At 38.5% G+C, this 20,549-nt stretch overlaps 1 protein-coding gene across 3 annotated transcripts in view; it reads right to left on the bottom strand.

Moving 5' to 3' along the window:
• SNX16 (sorting nexin 16) overlaps window positions 1–18,542 on the bottom strand; it is a 41,530-nt gene extending 22,988 nt beyond the window's left edge. The window contains exons 1-4 of one of the 3 annotated variants that reach the window (XM_060199501.1): window positions 18,366–18,542; window positions 15,911–16,440; window positions 6,976–7,062; window positions 1,210–1,358 (exon numbers count right to left, since the gene is read on the bottom strand). In XM_060199501.1, the coding sequence (XP_060055484.1) occupies window positions 1,210–1,358; window positions 6,976–7,062; window positions 15,911–16,285 (611 nt within the window). In that variant the 5' untranslated portion in view covers window positions 16,286–16,440; window positions 18,366–18,542. The remainder of the gene's footprint in view (window positions 1–1,209; window positions 1,359–6,975; window positions 7,063–15,910; window positions 16,441–18,365) is intronic. The other 2 variants (XM_007520136.3, XM_016186872.2) reach the window with 2 other exon arrangements.
• Window positions 18,543–20,549: the final 2,007 nt, after the last annotated feature.

The raw sequence follows: 20,549 nt of genomic DNA, 5'->3' as shown, positions 1-20,549 counted from the left end.
TAGGTTTGTGGTCAGTGAACTATCTGAAGGAGTTATAAAACAGTATGAATCTGGAGTTGAGAGAAGGGTTCTGGTTGCTTAGAGGAAATAATGGGGGAATGGGCAGAGATCTTAAATATGAATCAGTTAAGCTATCAAACAGTATGAATCAAGATGTCTGTGTACAGCACATGTGTTATGTACACAAAGTGAAACACATAAAAGACTGAGAAGACAAAAAAAAAGGTGACATGGCAGTGTTCTTGTTCTCTATTTTTTTTTTTTTTTGCCTCCAGGGTTATTGCTGGAGCTCCGTGCCTGCACCAGGAATCCACTATTCCTGGTAACCATTTTTTCCCCTTTTGTTGCCCTTGTTGTTTTATCATTGTTGTGGTTATTATTATTGTTGTTGTTGTTGCTGTCGATGGATAGGAAAGAGAGAAATTGAGAGAGGAGGGGAAGGCAGAGAGGGGGAGAGAAAGACAGACACCTGCAGATATGCTTCACCACCTGTGAAGCGACGCCCCTGCAAACGGGGAGACGGGAGCTCGAACCTGGGATCCTTAAGCCAGTCCTTGAGCTTTGCACCATATGCGCTTAACCCGCTGCACTTCTGCCTGACTCCCTCTTGTTCTCTTTTTTTTAAAGAAAAGCAGTGAAAAGCTACTAGTGATAGGAGCACAAAGGTATCTAAATAATACATTATGGTATCTTTTTTTTTCTTTTTTCAAAATGGTTCTAATTTATATGGCAATAAATTTCAAATCTAGATCTCCAGGTGAAATGAATCAGTTTTTTCAGAAATGTATTCAGAATTAAAAATCACTTATGTTTCTTTATGGGTTTGCAATTTTCATATTACCTATTATATAAATATAACCCAACTATAAAATTTCCATATTTTTCACTGCTTTGATGAATGAGTTGACCCAGAAAATGATAAAATATCATCTTACCCCAAAATATACCTAGTAATTGGGTCACTTTTGTTTAAATTAACGCTGAAGTATGAAATAATAAAATCAAATTTACAGCTGGGTGGTTTGAGTCTGTGGTACAATGAAATTTTAACCCTGCTGACTTTTTTTTTTAAAATAGTAAAGACAGGTATTATATCCCTTGCCCACCTTATACTTTTGTGGCTGAATGACTACGGGGCTAGATTTCTTACCTAGTTTCAACCAGTTGTTCAAATACATTTATAATATCATATCACAATTTGTTACATACCAGTTAGCAATGTCTTTGTGAGCTATTAAATTCTGAAGGAATGCTTGTAATCCTAATTGCCTATCTTCTAAAAAGTCGGCATTGTAATTATCTTTAAACCAGCGTTTTGGTGGAAGTGCTAGTCGAAAGCCTGGAAACATATCTTTTAGCTGAAAAAGCAAAAAAGAAAACACAATGTTTAAATCAATAGTACAAATTATATAAAATTTTGTTGATTATATTCACAAAATAATTTTAAAGTTTTTTTAAAAATTTTCTTTATTTATTTATTGGATAGAGACAGCCAGAAATTGAGAGGGAATGGGGTGTTAGAGAAGGGAAAGAGACAGACACTTGCAGCCCTGCTTCACCACTTGCAAAGCTTCTCCCTTCAAGTGGGGACCGGGGGCTCGAACCTGGGTCCTCAAGCATTGTAACATCAACCAGGTTCGCCACTGCCCTGCCCTACAAAATAATTTTTTAAAAGAAATAAGTCCAACCGACCTTTTCACATCTTGATTGAACTTAAATATTAGTACATTTCTTGACAGAGGATGTCACTCAATGACATCTTCAGCACTGCTTCACCTTTCAGGAAGCCTCCTCCCTGCAAATGGGGACCAAGGGCTTGAACCTAGATCCCTGCACATTGTATTTTGTTTTTTATTTATTTATTTATAAGAACGACCCTTTTTGAAAGGCTTTTTAAAAAACATGTTTTATTATCTTTATTTATTTATTGGATAGAGACAGCCAGAAATCAAGAGAGAGTGGGGAAGATAGGGAGAGAGACAGAGAGACACCTGAAGCCTTGTTTCACCACTTGTAAAGCTTTCCCCCTGCAGGTGGGGACCAGAGGCTTGAACCCAGGTCCTTGTGCACTGTAATGTGTACACTCAAACATGTGTGCAACCTGCTGGCCCCAGTATTTTATTTGTTTTATTATTATTATTTTTAATGAGAGATACAGAGATATTATTTTTAATGAAAGAGATAAGAGTACTGCTCAGATCTGGCTGGGGATTGAACCAGGGGCTGGGCTGGGAATTGAACCAGGGGCCTCAAAGCCCAGGCATGAAAAGTCTTTTGCATAACCCTTATATCAAGTTTATAGTATGGAAATTCCCCCAAGAACTAACAAGACAAGACTGGTAACTAGAGAGTTTAATATGCACAAGAGGAAGGACCTACAACTCCTGATATCAGAAGACCTCCAAGAATGGTCCACCTCTGCTGTCCTATTGGGGAGCTTAAAAGACCTCCAAGAATGGTCCACCTCTGCTGTCCTATTGGGGAGCTTAAAAGTTAACACAAGAATTTAAAGACAGATTCCAAATAAGTTCAGGTACCTAACTTTTAATCATGGTCAGACAATCAAGAATCGTTATATGGAAGGTAGAGATTAAAGATGGACAATGAGGGGACTGGGCAGTAGCACAGCCGGTTAAGTGCACATGGCACAAAGCGCAAGGGCCAGGAATCTTGGTTTGAGGCCCCCCCCATCCCGTGCGCGTGCGTGCGCGCGCACGCGCGCACACACACACACACACACACACACACACACACACACACACACACACACACACACACACACACACACACCTGCAGGGGGATCTCTTCACAAGTGGTGAAGCAGGCTAGAAGATATCTGTGTTTTCCCCTCTTGTGTCCTGTTCCTCTCTCAATTTCTCTCTGTCCTATCCAACAACAACGATAAACAACAAGGGCAACAAAAAGGGGGAAAATGGCCTCCAGGAGCAGTGGATTCATAGTACAGGCACCCAGCCCCAGCAATAACCTTGGAGGCAAAAAGAAAAAAAAAAGATGTAAGATGAAGACAAGCAGAGAAAAAATAACTCAAGATAGGCACCTAGTGATTTCAATAATTGTTTTTTTCTTTTCCTGTCCCTTTCCCTTCCCTACTTTCTTAGGGGTTGGGGCGGTGGGGGGAGGTTAGTAGATTACAGTACAGTTGCTGACATATGGGTACAATTTGTCATTTCCCTATGACAGGAGTCAGGAATTACTTTTTCTTGTTTAATTCTTTAATGAAATCAATAGGAATACAGAAACTCTTATGTTTTAAATTCACATAGGAGAAATAATAAATAAATAAAACTCACATGTAATAGTAGAAATATATGAGAAGCCAGACTAAGGATTTTGGCATATTGGAAAAAAAAATCATCTTAATATAAAGATAAAATAGGTTCACATTTTATAATTTGCCTTTTTATTTACATTGAAATTTCCAGTGGTAGAAACTTTTTGGTAGCCACAAGTTGCCAAGTCTCGTAAGTGGGGATGTCAATCACCAAACATTCTAAGATAATATAAACTCCAGCAGTTTTGAGTAGTCCAGAAGGAGGAGGGTGTGTGTGGGGGGGGAGTGGCATATATGAAGGGAAAGACTCAGTACAATTTCCTCTACTTAACTACTGTCAAAATTAGAGAATTATTTCTGGACTAAGGTTATCTTACTTGTTTACTCAGAAGCTTTATGAGCAACTTGTTTCTTCTGGAAAAAAAAATGTTTCAAAACATCAACCATCAGATGTGAGGGTGATCTGGCTGCGACATCTGTCATCCCATTAATTGCCAGCGTTGATTCGGCTGATCTGGCTGGCTAGGCGGGTGTCCCCTTCCTCCCTCACTGTTCTATGCGTGTCCCTCCCGAAGTTGTGCGCTCGGTCGAAGAGGACGGCCTTCCCCGAACAGAGACAGAAAGGTCTTCGGTGGGAATAGAGTCAGAAAGGCCTTTGGTGGAGGGTATAGGAATAGCTGCGCTCCCCTGCTAGAACCTTCAAAGGAGCTCTCAAAATATCAACCATCTTCCATCTGTTCCATCTGATTTTTCTTCAGCTCTGTTGATAGCACGGGGCCTCTTCCTATATGGCATTTTAATTGCAATTAACTCAATTTCCTTTTTTTTTTAAAGGTGATTTTGTTTTTTAATTATTAAAAACAGCAGGGTATTTTGCAAATCTGCCGGACCTTTATAGTTCTTTGGATTACCCTGTTAATATCCTTTGTTGTGTTTTCTACTTCTGAGTTCACTTTTAAAATATTTATTAGGCGTCTTAATATATTAAAGCGTGTTATTATCTGTCTGCACAATATGTGTAACAAGCAGATATTAGATGGCCACATGATCACTGCATGTGGTGTTGCTTCTGTGATTATTTCTTACATAGAAGATTTGATTTTGCAAAAGTAATACTTCTAAAGAGCTGGTCTGAAGACAGAAAAACTTATCTGGATAAGCCTCATAATCTTAAGAGCCTGTTACAGAACTATTGTAATCAAAACTGCTTGTTACTGGAACCAGAAGAGACAGAGACCAGTGTAATGAAATTGAAGACCCAGAAATAAACCTCCACATCTACAGCCAGCTGAATTTTGACAAGGGGGCCCAAACCATTACGTAGCAAAAGGAGAGTCTCTTCAATGAATGGTGCTGGGAAAATTGGATTGAAACATGCAAGGGGATGAAACTGAACCATCACTTATCGCCATGCACAAAGTCAACTCCGAGTGGATCAAGGACATAAACATTAGGCAGAAACTATCAAATACATAGAAGAAAACATTAGCAGGACACTTCAAGACCTATGCTTCAAAAAAGCCTTCAAGGTTTCAAATCCAGTAACAAAGAAAAAAAAAGTGAAAATAAACCAATGCGACCACATCAAACTGAAAAGCTTTTGCACAGCAACAGGAAGACACCCAGTGGCATGGGAGAAGATCTTTACCCATTACACCTCAGACAAAGGACTAATGACAAAAAATACATAAAGAGCTCAGTAAACTAAACACCAACCAACAAACAAATAAAACAAGCAAACAAACAAAAAAATTAGAAAATAGGGCCAGGACATGGACAGACATTTCACCAAGGAAGAGATCCAGAGGATCAACAGATATATGAAAAGGAGCTCAAAGTTACTGATCATCAGAGAAATGCAGATTAAAAACAACAATGAGATACCACTTTACACCTGTGTGAATGTCATACATCAAAAAGGCCAATGTTGGAGAGGATGTGGAGAAGGGACACTTCTGCACTGCTAGTGGAAGTGAAAAATGGTCTGACCTTTGTGGAAAGCAATTTGGAGACTTATTGGGACATTAGGAATGGACCTATCCGAAGACCCAGCAATTCCTCTCCTGGGGATTTATCCAGAGGAGACAGAAATACCTATCAGAAAAGATATGTGGATACCTCTTTTCATAGTAGCACACTTTATAAATGCCAGAAACTGGAAGCAACCCAGATGTCCAACATCAGATGAATGGCTAAAAGATTTGTGGTATACACAATGGAGTATCACTCAGCTGTTAAAAATGGTGAGTTCGCCTTCCTCACTGCATTTGGATGGAACTTGAAAGAATCATGTTAAGTGAGATGTTTCAGAAAGAGAAGGATAAATATGAGATGATATCACTCACAGGTAGAAGTTGAAAAATAAAAACACAAAGAAGAACTTGGACTGGGTTTGGTGTACTGCAGCAAAGTAAAGGACTCTGGGGTGGGGGTGAGGAAAGTGTTCAGGTCCTGGAACATGATGGTGGAGGAGGACCTAGGTGGGAGGTTAGAGTGTCATGTGGAAAACTGAGAAATGTTACACATGTACCAACTACTGTATTTTACTATATATATACTGTATTTATACTATATACTGTATTTATTGTATATATACACTGTATTTATTATATATACTGCATTTATTATATATATATATACTGTAATATATATGGCTCAGCTGTTAAGAACAATGAGGTTGTCTCCTTTGTGTCCTCTTGGATGAAACTTGAGAACTTCATGTTAAGTGAGATAAGCCAAGAAAAGGACAAATATCAAATGATCTCATTTATTAGTGGATTTAATAAAGTAGGGGTGGGGAGGGAGAGCACAAAGTGAAATATAGACTGGACATGGTGTATTGCATCAAAGCAAAGGACTCTGGGGAGGGAGGAGGAAAGAGGACAGGTAGAAAACTTTGGGGACTTATTACATAATGAAAGTGTAATAAGAAATTGTACAAAAAAATGAAGTGACAGAATTTGTCACTTTCTTTTCTAGCAGAACAAGGAAGATGTGAACTGCTGGTTCTGGCTCTGAAGATCTAAAGGCCATATTCAAGGACCCAACAGCAGTGTCTCTGAGCTCAGTACAAACTCTGGCTGACAGCCAACAAGTAACAGGAACCTTTGTCATACAACTGAAAGAAACTGAAGTCTGCCAATAAGTTAAATGAGCCTGGAAGCTGATTCTTTCCCACAACCTCCAGATAAGAGTCCCAAAGAGACAACAACTTGATTTTGACCTTATTTAATTCTAAGCAACAAACACAGCCGAACCTACACAAAAGACTAGATAATGAACAGATGTTTTTAAGTCACAAAGTCTACAGTCATTTATTGTATAGTAATAGAAAATACAATGTGTTAAGGATATTTTTAATGTATTCTCTTGTAGTGGTAAGGTTTAAGAGCCTTATTACATATGCTTTATCAAACCCACAAAATTAGAGAAATAATCACCTGTATTTCTGCTAGCAGTTTTGAGATTTTCCACATTTTTCTACTAGTTTTTTTTTTTTTAAGGTAAGTCATTAAAGTAAACTGAAATATCTTACTTTTTTGGAAGTAGCAAAGACTGACTTTACTCAAATAACTCAAAGACTCAAAACAACAAAGAAGGAAAAACACAAATGTGACATAAGAACAATAAGTGACAATAACTCAAAATTTAAAAGATAGTTTTAACTGTATTAAAGTACTTACTTTATCATTAAGCCTAGAGAAGTCAGTATATCTTCTAAAAACCACCCAGCTTTCTTCTGGGGTTTTCTTTACTAGTATTTTATATACCTATACAGAGAAAAAAGATAATTCAAAATTCAAAACAAATATTTTTTTATCTATTAGAGACAAAGAGAAGTTGAGAGAGGAGAAGGAGGTAAAGGAGAGAAGCAGAAAGACACTTGCAATCCTGGTTCACCACTCATGAAGTTTTCCTCTTGCATGTGGGGGACCAGAGATTTCAACCTGGGTCCTTGTGCATTGTAATGTGTGCACTTAACCAGGTGAGCTACCACCTGGCCACAAAAACAAGTATCTTAAAATCTTTACTTGAGAACTTAGATCATAACTATTACGTGAACAATAGAAAAGACTGTCACACATAGAAATAACCACTATAGGAATAAAAAGCAAGATTTTTTTTTCTATAAGGAATATGAATAGAACAAATCTGAGACAAACTGCTTTTTCTGGGCATAGTAATAATAAATGAATTTATCAGCTTCCAAAATACATTTTATACCCACACATTTTAAAATTGACAAAAAGATTAATCATGGCTATACAAGTTGTGAAAATAGTCATTCTTGTTATTTAAAGTCAACTTAATTTGTAAATCCAGCAACCATGAACATGTTTAAATAAATCTGTTGTTGTTTTAATCTTACAGATGGTTACACAAAACAAAATACCCACATTAGAGAATATTTACATTTCTACAATTACATATATTGTCACCTAAGTGACTGAATAGATAAACCTATCTGATCATATTAAAAAAAAGCATAGCAAGGGTGGCATAAGGACAACACGTAACCTACTGTCTGCAAAAAAAAGCTTCTTTCAACCTAGAAATTCCAAGTGAGAACAGGACTTCCAAGCTAGAAGAGAAACTACCGGGAAAGGGTCAGAGGAGCCACAGGGAACATTAACTTATCTAGGAGTTGGAAAAGGCGGCTAAAGAGGACAAAGGAGAACAGAGCAGGCATCACCAAGATGCAGATGATACCTTGATGCCAACCTGACTTGCCTGGGCAGACGACCTCACCAATGTGTCCTGGAACCCCACTGCCCCAGAGCTCAATCCCACTTGGGAAAGAAAAACAAGCCGGGAGTATGGATCGACCTGTCAATGCCCATGGCCAGTGGAGAAGCAATTACAGAAGCCAGACCTCCCACCTTCTACACTTCATGAATATCTTTGGTCCATACTCCCAGAGGGAGAAAGACTAGGGAACCTTCCAATGGAGGGGAGAGGAGAATTATACCGCTCTTAGCCCACAATCTTGTCAATCATTATTAAATCACTAAAAAAAAAAAAAAAAAAAAAATTATGGGGCCTGGTGATGGCTCATGGGGGCTGGGTGGTGGCACATCTAGCTGAGTGTACATGTAACAGTGCACAGGACCTGGGTTCGAGTCCCTAGTCCCCCACACCTGCAGGAGAAAGCTTCACAAGTGGTGAAGCAGTGCTGCAGGTGTGCGTCTCTCTCTCTCCCTTCACTTTCGATTTCTGGCTGTCTCTATCAAATAAATAAATCAGTTTTAAAGAGGAAAAAAGCATATAAAATTAGGTTCTACTTTTTACTAATATAATTGTAGAGCTTATTAAGAGGAAATACTTAGAATTTCAGAGAAATGTCTCAGTAGCTTTGATACAGTATTTTGGGTTAATTAATCAAAGTTTCAATCTGCTGAATGAGTAAAACACTTGAAAAAGAAACTTTTCTTGTTGAAGCCTGCTGTAAAGTAATTCCAGTGGTAGCACTGAGAGCTATAGATTAACTGCACACATTATTATTGAATAATAGAAACACAATTAGTTCTGAGGTGCACTTGAGTATAAATTTCAGATTTAATATGAAAAACAATATAAAATGTTTCATTAAAATAACTACTTCTATGTTGAAGTGATATTTTGATAGATTATGTTTAATATATAATAATATGTCATCTTCTTTTTCTTCTTTAACATTACTAGCTTGTGCAGTTTCACTGTTTCAAGTGGTTTTATCATTCAGATAAACACACACACACACACACACACACACACACACACACACACACACACAGAGATACCATAGCACTGGAACAGCATAATATTTCATGTCATGTCAGGGCTTGAACATGGCTAAACACATAGAAATCACACATGCCCCCATAGGACCTTGCCCTCAACTTGGATAATAATGGTAGAAAATGTCCCATCCTCCAAAGGGAGGATGGACAACATACTCTATGCTACACCAGAGGAAGATGGGTCGATACTAGGGCAGCATGGAATGACCACAGAATGTGAGCTCAGATCTAGAGGGATGCAGAGGTCACACAGACTCCTACACTAATTAAGGGCCCCAGATCATATCAAATTGATGGGGTTTACAGTCAATGATATTTATACCCTTTTCCCATATTAGGTAGCTACTCTCTTCCCTGATTTAGCTTTCTGGTCCTTTTCCCAGCCATGACACCATCTCCCCAGGCAATAATTAGTATACACCTGCATATCAGATTTCAGACTCAGGCAAAACAAACAAACAAACAAACAAAAACACTAGCATAGCTATAGGCCCTTTGGAATATAACTAAAATATGCCTATTAGCTATCTACAAAATGGAGGACCCCTTAACACTTCATCTATACTATTCCAGCCATTAGGTCCATGATTGTTCAACAATTTGTTTGGCTTTGTATGTTAACTCTTTTTTCAGCCACCAGGTTCCAGATGCTAGCAGGATGGAACCAGACTTCCCTGGACAGACAATCCCACCAATGTGCCTTGGAGCTCACCTCCCCAGAGCTCTTCCCCACTAGGGAACGAGAAAGACAGGTTAGGAGTATGGATTGACCTGTCAACGCCCATGTTCAGCGGCAAAGTAATTACAGAAGCCAGACCTTCAACCTTCTGTATCCCACAATGATCTTGGGTCCATACTCCCAGAGGGTTAAAGAATAGGAAAGCTATCAGGGAAGGGGATGGGATACAGAAGTCTGATGGTGGGAGTTGTGTGGAGCTGTACCCCTCTTATCCTATGGTTTTGTCAGTTTCCTTTTTATAAATAAAAAATAATAATAATAAAAAAAAGAAATCACACATGCTACCCAATGATCTATTTCCCCACCTGCTAGAAAAATCTAATATTATAAATGTGAATCACATTTTTGATTCACATCATAGTCCTATTCAGCAGTGCTATTTTAGAGATAACTCATCATTTAGAGACTGTATACTATCCTATTTGATTTTTTTTCCCTTTACAAAATTCTTTTAAAGCTTCTAATGTGGTCAGTATCAAGGATTAAGAATGAGTTTTCGGGTTGGGAGGAAGCTTACCTGGTAGAGTACACACTTGGCTATGTGTGGTGACATGGGTAAAGCCCCAGCACTGCATGGGAACACTATATAATAGGGGGCACTTTACAAATGGTGAAGGAATGGTGAATGCTGGGTGGTGCTGAGGTGTTTCTCCTTTGCTCTCTTTGTGAAGGAAAAAGGCAAAAAAAGAAAAAAAAAAAAAAAAAGAAACAAGAAACTTCTGGGAATAGAGTTATCATGTATTCCTGAAGTCCAAAATGCATCCCACCCTCCCTTCTACGAATCCTTTAGCTTTGAGGTCAAAGCCAAAACAATTTATCTTGAAGTATAAAAAGGTAAGGCCATTTATTTGAACATCCTTTAAATAACCAGAAAGTCCTGATAGTCTCAATGGGTATACAAAGTAAACAACCTTTTCAAAGTTTTTTTTTTTTTTTAAGAATGGATCAACTACAAAACTTTCAAGTATGAACACCAAATGCATGATAAAAATGCACTTCAGGTTACTCTACACAAAATCCACAATGACTTGACTTTATCATTTTAAAAAATGATTTCTTCCTAAGTTATTTAATAGTGAATAACTTAGGTGTTCAGCACAGTGGCCTGTGAATGCTTCTCTAGAAAACTCTCCTACCTTTCCATTGTTTAAATGATGTTTCAGGATCAGGACTTTTCGTTAATAATAGTAGTTATTACTGTTACTCAACTTCAAACTTAGTATGTGCTATTTTGTACTATCATGAGGTAATTTTGCATATTAAGTATATTATACTACATGCAGAGAACACATTGATATTAACTGGTAATAGGAAAAAAAAACATTACCAACAGAGGCAGCCTACCATGTTTCCTTCCCAATCTTACTGCTTTTCTTAGTCACTTTATTTTTGGGTGGAATATCTCAATTTTATTTATGTTATAAACATTTTATTGGACTAATATTATGTAAGCATCTGGAATGTAACATTATAAATCAGTACTACAAACATACACCTGACAACCCCCAACCCATCCATTACCTTTTACTTGGCTTACCTTCCCCTACCCCTTCCTTCTAGGAGAGAGGTTTAAAGAGAAAGACACAGTGAGAGGAAAGACACCACAGCACTGTCCCACTGCAGTGGTTGTGAGCTTGAACCTGGCTCCTCACATATGCTAAAGTAGGTAGTCACTTGTTGTTAATCACTTTTTTCAAAGACTTGAAAAATTTCACCAGCCACTCCATACTTTTTTCAACTAAGAGATTTAAAAAAAAAAAAATCTATGAATTCACAACCTTATATATCCGGTTCAAGCCGTCCTGTAAAGTCAAGTTATATGCACACACATAACACGTGTAACTAAATCAACTCACATATACACACACCTTGAACATCGCCATCTGGATGTCTAATTGCTATTTCCAATGTCCATGTGCCAAAACAAGCCCTGATATTCACCTTAAAATCCAAATGACCTCATTCTTCTCACTTTCTAGACAAAAACAAAAAGAGGATCATTCTTTTTTTTTTTTTCCTCTTTTCTTTTTTCCTCACATCACATTTCCAAGGCTCTATCTTTTTGAAGGTATCTATTCTGATAGATTCAAAATCCTACTGCTTCACAGGACCTCTGCCCATCATTCTAGTCCAGTACACCCACCAGGTCTCTGCTGGATTATTGCAAAAACCTGCCTCTTATTTCTATTCCTCCTCCACAAGGTTGTCTCAATATAGATGCCAGAATAAATCCTTAAAAACATTATCAGAATAAGACTTCCTCTGTACAATCTTTTCAAAGTTTTGTATTTAATACAGAGTAAAATCTTAAGGCCTTACAATGGCCAATACATTCCCTACTTGATTTTGTGTATCATATTGTGTTACTTTTCCCTGTTATCTCCACTGCTATTTCTCCATGTCTGTTTATTCTGTTGCTAGCCACCAATCTCTACAGTTATCCCATCTAGCTGGTAAATTCTTTCTCTAGATATTCTTGTGGCTTAACACTAGCATCCTTTCTGTAGAGTCATGACTAACAAAACTATTTAAATTCCAATTTCAGGGAAACACACTCTCCTTCCCCACTGTACTACTGCACTTAATTACCATGCAACACACTAGCACTTAAAAAATGTGTAAGGCCTGGTGGTGGTGCATCTGGTTAAACAGACATATTACCAAGCACAAGGCCCTGGGTTGAAGTCCCCATTCCCTACCTGCAAGGGGGATGCTTCATGAGTGGTGAAGTAGGTTTGCAGGTGTCTATCTTTCTCTCCCTTTCTCTATCTCCCTCACCTCTCTCAATTTCTCTGTACTATCTAGTAAAAATTAGATAGAATGAGTAAAAAATTTAAAAAAAAATCAATTTAGTAATTATTCATTTATTCAGTTCCTATACCCCTGTTACCTGGACTAGTGCCTGGCATATAATAAGTACTGAAATACACTGAGTTAATAAGTGAATGTGACTAATTTCATATCAGTTATTTTCTTCTTTCTTTATATAGTGCCTAGAAAGCTTTTTTTTGGGGGGGGGGGCGCTGGGGACTGGGTGGTGGTGTACTCAGTTGAGTACACATGTTGCAGTCTGCAGGTGTCTTTCTCTCCCTCTGTCTTCCCATCCTCTCTCCATTTCTTTCTGTCCTATCTAACAATGATGACCTCAATAACAACATAAAACAAGGGCAACAAAAGTGAATAAATAAATATAAAAAAATATTTTAAAAAAGATTTAACAGCTAAAGAATCATTACTATAAAGATGCCCGTTTTGCCCCACCACCTGCCTATAGATTTAACACAATCCCAATTCCAAGTGCTCATAATAGTCAATAATAGCTAGACTTAAATTCCTGATATCAAAATGTACCATAAATCTTCAGTAGTTAATAAAGAAAAGAATAGTAGTGTTTGCTTTTTTATTATCATCACTGGGGTGTCACTACCCTATGGTGACTTTTTTTTTTTTTTCTTTTTAGAAATAGAGACAAAAAAGTAGAAATAAAGGGAGGAAAAGAAACCATTACCACTAAAACTTTTTCCAGTGGTGGGGATGAGGGTCAAACCCGAGTCACAAACATGGCAAAGGAGCACACTTATCTAAGTGAGTTAATTAATCAACCCAAGAGTGATTTTCCAATAAAGGATAGGGCTTTTTTTTTTTTTCTTTCTGTAAAGACCTGCTTCCTTGATACCACACCCATACGAAGAAAAGAAAATGGTTGGGGAGTGGGGTGGTAGCATATCAGGTTAAGGGCATGAGGAGCAAAGCACAAGAACTCGCGTAAGGCTCCCCACCTGCAGGGGAGTCGCTTCACAAGCGGTGAAGCAGGTCTGCAGGTGTCTATCTTTCTCTCTTCCTCTCCCCTCTCCATTTCTCTCTGTCCTATCTAACAATGACAACGACATCAATAACAACAATAATAATAACTACAACAACAATGAAAAACAAGGGCAACAACAAAAAAAGGGAAAAATAAATAAATAAATATTTAAAAGAAAAGAAAATGGTCTTGTCCTTGACCCCACATCACGGACAAAAGTCAATTTTAGCTTACAGATTTAAAAGTAAATGTCTAGCAGTACACCTTTAAAAATAAAATGCAGGAGAACATCTACTGTGTAATCTGGAGTAAGAAATGCCTTTCAAAAGTGCTAACCTACAGAAGAAAAACTAATAAAATGAACTATTACATATAAAAAATAAGAACTTTTCCTTATGAAGTGCATTATTAAAGAAGCAAAAAGGCAAATGACTGAGAGGATAGTCACAGTACATATTCTTAAAAAAAAAAAAAAGAGCTTGTCATAACACACAGAAGTGGTGAAAATAAATGAATAATTCCTCAAAAAGACCTTTTGTGCATACTCTCAGAGGGATAAAGAATAGGGAAACTGCCAGTAGAGGGGAGGGGAGATAAAGCTCTGGTGGTGGGAATTGTACCCCTCTTATCTCACAATCTTGTCAATCATTATTAAATCACTAATAAAAAAATAAAAGGGATAATATTTCATAAAATAATCAAATTTTTAGAAAAACAAAACAAAACTACAAATCAAAAGTGGAAAAGATTTGCGATAAGAACCAAGAAGGTGTACTCAGTTGAGTACACATGTTGCAGCGCATAAGGATGCTAGTTAAACCCTAGCAGGGGGGAAGCTTCACAAGTGATGAAGCAGATTTGGAATTGAGAGAATTTTACTAAAGAGAATAATCAAATAGTCAAAAAGTAAAAAGGCCTCAACTTAATCAGTCATTTAAGAAATACACATTACAACCATAAATTGATAGTAGTCTACTTGGCTACAATGGCTAAAGTGAAAAAGATGGGAAACACCATTTGCTGGCATGGTGTGAAGTAATGAATCCACATATACTACTTATATTATAACCACTGCTGTGCCTTGTTCAGGATCTTCTAAGGCTGGGCACATACTTCAGCAATTCTATAATAGGTAGATAACAGACACATGTACATGCTTAGTGTGTGATAGGGACTAAAAGGTTCATAGCAGTAGTATCCATAAGAGCCTCCAAATGGAAAAGTACCCAAATGTTCTTCAGGAGCAAAACAGATAAGTAAATTATGGTATAGTCATGTAAAAAAAAAAAAATACTATCAAGGGCTGGCAAGATAGCTCACTTGGATAGTACAGTTGCTTTGTAATGCACATGACCTAGGTTTGAGCCCCGTCTCTTAACACATTGGAGGAAACTTTGTTGTTATGTCTTTTCCCTTTTCTTTCTCTCTCTCTCTTTTTTTTTTGTCTCCAGGGTTATTGCCGGGGCTCAGTGCCTGCACCATGAATCCACTGCTCCTGGAGGCCATTTTTTCCCCCTTTTGTTGCCCTTGTTGTTGTAGCCTTATTGTGTTTATTATTGTTATTGTGGATGTCGCTCGTTGTTGGATAGGACAGACAGAAATCAAGAGAGGAGGGGAAGACAGAGAGGGGGGAGAGAAGGATAAACACCTGCAGACCTGCTTCACCGCCTGTGAAGCGACTCCCCTGCAGGAGAGGAGCCGGGGGTTTCAACCGGGATCCTTACGCAGGTCCTTGCGCTTTGTGTCATGTGCACTTAACCCGCTGAGTTGCCGTCGGAACCCCTATCTTTTCCCTTTCTCTCTGTCTGGAAGAAAATAAAATATTGCTCAGAGCAGTGAAGCCCTGGCCATGACCAAACCAAAACATCAGTAATAAAAATGAGCTATTTATAATTAAGTTCAAGATCAAAGATGCCACTAGTAATAATAGTAAAGAAAAGAGAACATACCCAGAAGAGTTTATACTTCATAATCCTTCTTAAATAAAGCACAAAGAATGACAAGATTATTCTAGACTATGAGTATGGATATTAACTGACAGCATGGTGGCAGGGCTTTTTTAGGATAATCTGTAATGCTGCTTTTTGATGTGTGTGCTGTTTTTATGGCTGTGCTTGGTTTGTGAAAATACATTAAGTGAAATAAAAGTTTAACACAGCATGAGATAATCTAGACGTAAAAAAAGTATCAACATGAATGTCATGTTCAAGAAATTACATATACAGGCTAATAATCTGACACAAGCTAGTCAATCTTTCACTTTCTATTGGCGCACAGCAGAAATTAACACTCACAGTAAATTTTGCTCTTTCTTCCATCACTTCATAACCTAGGATAGTAGGTGTAGAAGGTCTATCTTCCCAATTCACTGTTTCAGAGCTTTGTTCTTCATTTTCTTTTGGTTTAACAGAATACTCAATGGAAGAATCTGTACCTGTAAATTTAGTCCTAATAAGGGGGCTGCTACAGACAGATGAAGTACTATCCATTTGATCAGGAACAGCTGTCCGTTTAAAACTGCCTAGATTTGAGTCTTCTAACTGGCCTTTGGAGGAGTTTGAGCTTGTTGAGACACTCCCAAAAGAAGAACTTCTTTGGCTTCTGTTGGCTGCAAAACTGGAAGCAGAGTTGCCTATGGGCATAGGAACTGGAACATAAGGAGTTGCCATCTTCTTCTGGTCTGCGCGACAAACCTGCCCACTACAGAGTCCAAATACTTAGAAAATGTTTATTATGCAATCCATTATTTTCTTCTTGGGAGTTCACTGTCTAAAAATGAGAAGGATATATTGAAATTATCAGTGTTTACTCTAAAACATTAATCCTGCAATAAAGAAATAAAAAAGAGAAAACAAAATATTAGTGTTTAGTATGGAACATTACATAAAAGAAAACATAATGTACCTATTTAATTCTGTGGTACTCGTTACTTTATTTGGAATAAAAGGCTGCACCAAACTACTTCCTTAAGATGAAAACTCCCCTTTGCAAGGTAAATAGGACATTAAATAATCTACAGTTTAGCCCCCAATCTTTATGTTTTCTCCCCCATTTAATTTTCTTGTGAAGGGTCTCTAAATATCCATTTTTAACCTGACTTCATCTATACGAAAAAGTCAATAGTGCACACAACACAGGTAGGGAATTAAGGGAAAATAAGTTCAGGGAGTCGGGCTGTAGCGCAGCGGGCTAAGCGCAGGTGGCGCAAAGCACAAGGACCGGCATAAGGATCCCGGTTCGAACCCCGACTCCCCACCTGCAGGGGAGTCTCTTCACAGGCGGTGAAGCAGGTCTGTAGGTGTCTATCTTTCTCTCCTCCTCTCTGTCTTCCCCTCCTCTCTCCATTTCTCTCTGTCCTATCTAACAACGACAACAACAAGAATAACTACAACAATAAAACAACAAGGGCAACAAAAGGGAATAAATAAGTAAAATAAATATTTAAAAAAGGAGTTCAAAAATTATTTACATTGCCTTAATGACTTAAACTCTGAAGATTTATCTGAAAAACAATAGACTAGCAGCTTATAGGTAAATATCATCTTTTTAGCACCCCTCACCCCCCAAAATATTTATTTAGTTATGTTTAATGAGAGGCACAGAGTGAGACTATAGCACTGCTCAGCTCTGGCACATGGCAGTACTTGGGAGCTGAACCTGGGACCTCAGTTTCAGGCTTGAAAGTCTGGTGCATTAACACTGCACTTCTTGTCCCGGCTTATCAACCATTCTTAAATTATCACTGTATTAAACATTGTGTATTTTTTTAAAAAGTCAAAGTAAATCAATAAACAAAATGCATCTATAGCCAGCAAGACTAAATAAAAATGTCATCGTTACTTAGTTTTCATGTTATGCCACAAACTACAGGTATGTTGTAACTAACCATTATAACTCATACTCAAGAATTTGTTGTCAGGCTAGCTTACTTTGTCTCAAAAAATTCATAATAATGCACAGAAAAAAGTTTATCTCTAAGTTCTTAAACAATACCTACAGACCAGTAAACTATCATATAACAACAGACCTGCCAAATTAACTACATCTAGGCGACTCTACTGGTGAAAAAAGGCTCTGTTCCCAATTTGTAAAGATGCTGAAATAAGATTTCTAACCCAGCACGTGGCTCTGGGCAACCCTCCCAACATCAAAGATTTAAGAAACTTGAGCTGCTGATTCACTGCTCTTCAGTTCCGCCTGATGGCTTCCCAAGGACGAAGTAAATAAAAGTCTGGAATCTCTCAACCTTCTCAAGGCTTGTGGCTTCCTCTCCACTTGCCAATCGGGGCCACAGGGATGGCGGGAAGGAGGACCCTTAGCTTAGCAACCAGCGTGCAAAGAAGTAAGTGGGCGCCACTCAAACCTTAAGAAAACCTATTTGGTACATTAACTGATGCCTTCTGCCCGGAGTGCAGATGTTCCAAGAACCATCATGTCAATCCTACCCTAGAAAAATCTTGGACAGGTGAGTTGGCCCGAGCCTAAGCAACACAGCGAAAGACCGACCGTGAAGCAGGACGATCCAGCAGCAAGCAGCTGGATCCCAGGAATCTCTGGTCTGTGCTTATCAGGCCACGGGGCTGGGGCTCCGCTCTCTGGATGGCAGCAAGTCCAGCGGCTCCCGGGGGCTCCTTGGGGAACCAAGACCGGGAGCGCCTGTTCTCTCCTCCGTCACCCCGCCCGCGGGCCACAGGGGCGCAGGTGTCATCGCACCCGCGTCCAGGACAACGCTCACACCCTGGCCCCTACCTCAGCCGACTCCACGATCCCGTTCCAGCGAGCTAAGTCCGACAGCACTGAAGTTCACCTGGTCCTCACTACCCTCAACACCAAGGGTCCTCACGTGACCTTTTGCAGAGCGAGCACCTGCTCCCCACCTCTGCACAGCTCAACCCCAGCTGCCAGGCCAGGATCCCGGAGAGGTGGTGGGCGGGGCCAAGCCAAAGGCCGCTCCGGAAGTGACGTCGCACGGAGCGCGCCCGCCCCCAGAGGTGCTGATCTGAGTTGAGGTCAGGACTTTTTTGACAGATAGGTTGAAGCTAATTTGGTTGTAAAAGTTTGACTTTTCTGCCATAGCTCTATTTTCATAAGTGAATTTTTAAGAAACTGGAACTGTAACATTTAGTTTCCCCCACAAATGGTCGGAACTACAATTCTCAGAAGGAACTACAATCAGCCTTGCTTTGTATTTTGCTTTGCATTGTGGGAATTGTAGTCCTAATCAACTTGGGCTGCTTCTAATAGGTTACACATGGATTTTCAGAATTAGCAGCGCTCTAAGGGATGACAATTGATTTTTACGAAAGGGCAGGACATTGCACTACAGCCTATTCGTGTTACTTGATTCGTAAGTCCAAATTGCAAGAAAACTTCTGAAATTCTTTAGTGTTTTTTTGTTTGTTGTTTTATTTTTAATAATCATAATGAGGAGGGGACAATTTTTATTCCTAAAGATACACAATTGGACTAGCTAGACTTTGACATCTGGAGATCAGTAAGAAATTAGTTCTTTGATAGTAAAATATAAAGATTAAGAGCAGTGGACAGTTTAATTTATCATTAGATTTGTGCATTTCCATTATTCCTGTGCCTTTGACATACTTCCCAAACTAGGAAAAATTGGAAGTTGTAATTTCAAAATGAACATAGGGAGATAATCTAGTTAGTAGCATAATACGGGTTTTCAGCTAGTGTGGAAGAGACAGATATAAAAAGACAATTCTATACGAACAGACTAAGATTCCCACCCACACTCTAGAATGCACTCTTTACTATGGTCTTGGCCACTACATAGGAACAACTTGGAAAAGGAGAGGCCCATCAGAGATGGGAGAATGTTGGACAAAAAAAGAAGTTCATTGAGTGCAGTGGAATTGCACAAACATGAAACTTTAGTGAACTCCTGCAGGAAACAGAGTAAACCATGGATCATCAAGTAGTCTTCAAGATTCACCTGACAGTCTTGGCCAGGAGCTGGTAGTTATATTCCTGAGTTCCATAGATGAAAGGGTAACAGCAAAAAGCACAGAGAAAGGAGTCCAGGAATACTTCCTTCATTTGTAGATAACTGCAGGTGATAGGAAATTTACTTTTTAAAAAATGGGGGATTAATGGTTTGCACTCAACAGTAAAATGCAGTGGTTTGTACATGTGTAACATTTCTCAGTTTTCCACATAACAATTCACCCTCCACTAGGTCCTCCTCCACCATCATGTTCCAGGACCTGAGCCCTCCCCCCATCCCACCCCAGAATCTTTTACTTTGGTGCAGTACACCAACTCCTGTCCAAGTTCTGCTTTGTGTGGAAATTTACTATCTCAAGAAGTAATGGTGTACATACACTACAGTTATGAAGTAGAGTAAAAATATTGAAAATATTATTGAAGTTGTTCAAGAATAACTCCCTTTACATATTATTGATTGCTGCACAGAGAATATATACTTGTTGTTTATCTTCCAGATGAATTGATACACATCTAAATTTTACTTTCAGAAAGTTAGCCAGACATCTTTGATAGCCAAAAAATATCTCTTGTGGTAGAGTGAAAGGTACATTATTACAGACTATACTTGATGACTTCTAAAAAATGTTTTTTTCAGACCATTTTTATGTGTGTGTGATTAGTGGTGGTTTACAAGAATGTAAGATTACAGGGTATAGTTTCACACCCCATCTGCCACCAAAGTTCTGTGCCCCCTGCCTCCTAGGGACAACCACCATAGTTCTCACAAAACCTTAGAGATAGTTTTAGTTTTTTCTGAGTTCATGTATATTAGTTCTAGATTCCATATGAGTACGGCCATCTGGTACTTGTCTTTCATTTCTTATTTCATTAAGCATAATCACCTCTAGTTCTATTTGTCCCAAAGGACACAATCTATTTGTCTCAAAGGACACAATATCATTTTTTTAACTGCTGAGTACTGTTCCA

This window comes from Erinaceus europaeus, chromosome 1 (assembly GCF_950295315.1).
Source record: "Erinaceus europaeus chromosome 1, mEriEur2.1, whole genome shotgun sequence".
In the NCBI taxonomy this organism is placed as follows: Eukaryota; Metazoa; Chordata; class Mammalia; order Eulipotyphla; family Erinaceidae; genus Erinaceus; species Erinaceus europaeus.
The sequence above is the reverse complement of the archived record's forward strand: the minus strand, read 5'-3'. Positions and strand labels throughout refer to the sequence as shown.